This window comes from Sturnus vulgaris, chromosome 4, assembly GCF_052056855.1.
Source record: "Sturnus vulgaris isolate bStuVul1 chromosome 4, bStuVul1.hap1, whole genome shotgun sequence".
Lineage (NCBI taxonomy): Eukaryota > Metazoa > Chordata > Aves > Passeriformes > Sturnidae > Sturnus > Sturnus vulgaris.
Window position 1 is genome coordinate 35,975,474 of NC_142246.1, and position 2,853 is coordinate 35,978,326.

Consider the following 2,853-nt stretch of genomic DNA (forward strand, 5'->3'; position numbering starts at 1 on the left):
TTTTAGAGCATTGATTACAAATTTATTCTCAGACACTATATAAGTCTTTATATCTGCTATTAGAGACATCTGGGAATGATTAGAGCTGTCCCTCCCCCGGCTCTGCTCCCTCTATCTTCCAGCGAGGAGCTAGAGACATGTTGACGTCAGATCAGACGGCTCGGAGCCATCCTGCTCTCCACTTGGGTGTAATCACGGCGACGCTTTCCAAGCGCCGGCCCGGCCGCGGCCGCCAGCGGGGATGCGGGCGCAGTGGGACACGGAGCTCCAGTCCCGGGGCTCCTCGGTACAGGCCGGTTTTGAACCCCGAAAGCTCCGGCTCTTCTGAGCTCGCCGCCGAGGTTGTTTGTTTATTTTGACTGTTTGGGACTTCGAGAAAGCAAAAGAAGTGCATTCCAGGGGTTGGGGTTACTCCTCCACCCATCCCGCTCCCCCCTAGACCCCGGCCCAGCGTTTGCATTTCCTCATATACCTATCTTCCAAAATAAATATCGAGCCAGGCAGAATTCCACCTTATGTCTTGGCAGGGAGAAATTAGCCAAAGTGGAACGCTTATGTGCGGGCAGTCGCAGGCGTGCCGACTCCCCGTTATCCAAAGTGATAGTCAGGTGAACGAGCCGGGAGAGTTGGAGGCTGCTGTAAAACAAGACGGTTTCCTACCCAAACGGCAGTGCTGCTGGCAAGGAGATGGCTTTGCACCTGCTATTAAATCCTAATGAATCTCCTCTGATTGAGAGCGAGGGCTGGCTGATGGTAACGCTGGACAGCCAGCATGGAAGCGTTGGCTCAGCGGCACCCAAGATCACGTTTGATACGCTTATTTTGAAAAACCTTTTGCTTTACAATTTTTTTAATGTTTTGTATTACTCTGTTTTTTTCCTCCAAGGAGATAAAAAAATAATAATTGAATAAATACAACTTAAGCCTCCACTGGCTGTTCGCAGTCTTGGACGGCTGACACTTGTCCAGCTGTACATTACAATCTGTGCTACTACCAGGAAGGAGAGGCGGGGGGGTGGATGAGAAAGCAGTTGATCTCGTCTCCAGAGGAAAAAGATAACGTTAAACAATTTATCTGAAGGATTAAATTCTCGCGGTAAAGTGTGCTTGCCAGGAGGAGGGAGAAAAGAAAAACAAAGCCCCATGTGACCCTAAAAATAAATTTTAAAATACTTCAATTTCTTTGTTCCAGCAGAATAAAATAAAATAAACCCCCAAAGATACCGCAACCCTCCTCTGTGTCTATCTGTAATCTCGAAAGGAAAAGGAACATTTCCTTTCTGAATCAGTGCAAACGGTATGTTGTGAGCTCGGCTTCCCACCACAGCCACCGACCCAGGGGGTCCGGCGGGAATAAGTGAATTTTTAAAAAATTGTTAAAGAAAAGGGGGGAAAACAACGCTGCGAAATAAGCCATAACCAAAAACAATCCCAGCAAAATCCAATTTCTGTCCTTTATGGGAGACCTCTGACTGGCGAGGGCTCTGTGGTAGGGCTGTGGCTGTCGCCCCGGCACCTCTCCCCGGGGAGTCCGCTGTCCTGAGGCTGGAGTCGTCTCCCCGCCGACAGAGGCCGTGCGGATCCTGGCGGAGAGCGAGCCGTGTCCTGCGGGCTCTGCAAGCCGCCGGGCTGGGGGCGAGGGGCGGCTGACGCCCGGAGTGCCCTTCTGGGAACAGCAGTAATGTGTTAGCGAAACAATGGAGATCAGCGGGCCCGCATCTCGGAGCCCTTCATTTACTAACTGTGGAGGCTGTTCAAAGCCTCCGAAACAAGCCCCTCCGTTGCCCAAAGAACTCGAGAGAAAAAAAGTGCAATTCTATTTTAATGCAGTTTCTCTCGTGCCGTGCACTGAGCAAACATGTGGGGGTAATAGAGAGGCCGACTCTCCTATAGGGGTCTCTATTTGCATGCCGTATGTGGCTATAGGCTGCAACAGCTGCTTATGATGAACTTCTTAAAAAAGATAAATACGTGTGCAAACTCAGAGAAGTTTTCTAAAACTGGCCTAAAAGACAATGAAATGTCCTGCCAGAAAATACAGGAGGCGGAAGAGATTAAAAAAAGTAATAATACGAGGTGATCCCGCCACAAGCCTCTAGCCTTCGCAGTGTTGCTGGCAGAGCTGCCCGAAGGAGGACCCCGGCAGCTGGGGGGGGGGCGGTGCGGGGGGCCGGGGACGCCCGGGGGTCGGGCGGCGACGGGGGGAGGTGGTGTCTGGAGCGGTCTGGCAGGGGCGAGCCGAAGCCCACGGGTCGGCCTTGACTGCCTCTCTCCCAAATCTGGTTTTCATAGAGCCGCGCAGTAATTACCTAAAGCCGTAACTGTCTCCGAAATTATTCATTAAAGTCATTCCCGGGAATCTAGCGGTGCGAGAGCCTACATTTATGGCCTTTGCGCCCTCCGAGCATGACATCGTCTCTCGCCTTGCGTCCTCAGCGGCCGAGCGTTCAGCATCGCGGAGAGGAAGGGGGAGACAGGGTTATTCTCTCTTGCCTTCCCTTCGGTGTATTTGTTGCGGGGGCTCAGGTTGCTTTCCCCCTTTTGGCAAAGGAGCGCGATGCAACCCGGCAGATACCTTGGGAGCGAGGAGGGTATTTTGGGGAGTTGCAGTGTTGTGCGGAAGATCATGTCTGTGCCCTGTGGTGCTGTCAGCGGTGACAGATCCCAGATGCAGTCGCTACTGTATGGCAGATTGAGTTTCTCAGCAGAAAACTCTCTCCCTCCCTCCGAAACGTCTTCAAAAACCTTCTCCAGATACTGCGGGTCACTTCGGCTCAAAGAGGGAGAGAAAGGGGGGAAAAAGGCTTTTCCTCTCTCCTCCCTCTCTCTTCCTCCCGCCGGATCTCTCTGGGG

The 2,853-nt window shown here is 52.3% G+C and overlaps 1 protein-coding gene across 1 annotated transcript; it reads right to left on the reverse strand.

The window, feature by feature from the left end:
- Positions 1 to 2,598, reverse strand: LOC148223945 (uncharacterized). The gene is made up of 2 exons (XM_088163588.1): positions 2,310 to 2,598; positions 1 to 1,666 (listed from the first exon to the last, which is right to left on the reverse strand). Exons 1-2 carry the CDS (start codon positions 2,411 to 2,413, stop codon positions 1,456 to 1,458), a joined length of 315 nt encoding a protein of 104 aa, XP_088019714.1. The 5' UTR covers positions 2,414 to 2,598; the 3' UTR covers positions 1 to 1,455.
- Between the last annotated feature and the right edge of the window lie 255 nt (positions 2,599 to 2,853).

What these genes read in the sequence shown, in the direction of transcription:
- LOC148223945 (XM_088163588.1), bottom strand. Translation starts at nt 2,413, where the DNA reads ATGTCATGCTCGGAGGGCGCAAAGGCCATAAATGTAGGCTCTCGCACC. An exon ending in GGAGACAGTTACGGCTTTAG is followed by an intron (nt 1,667 to 2,309) that starts GTAATTACTGCG and finishes TGCTGTTCCCAG; the next exon opens with AAGGGCACTCCGGGCGTCAG.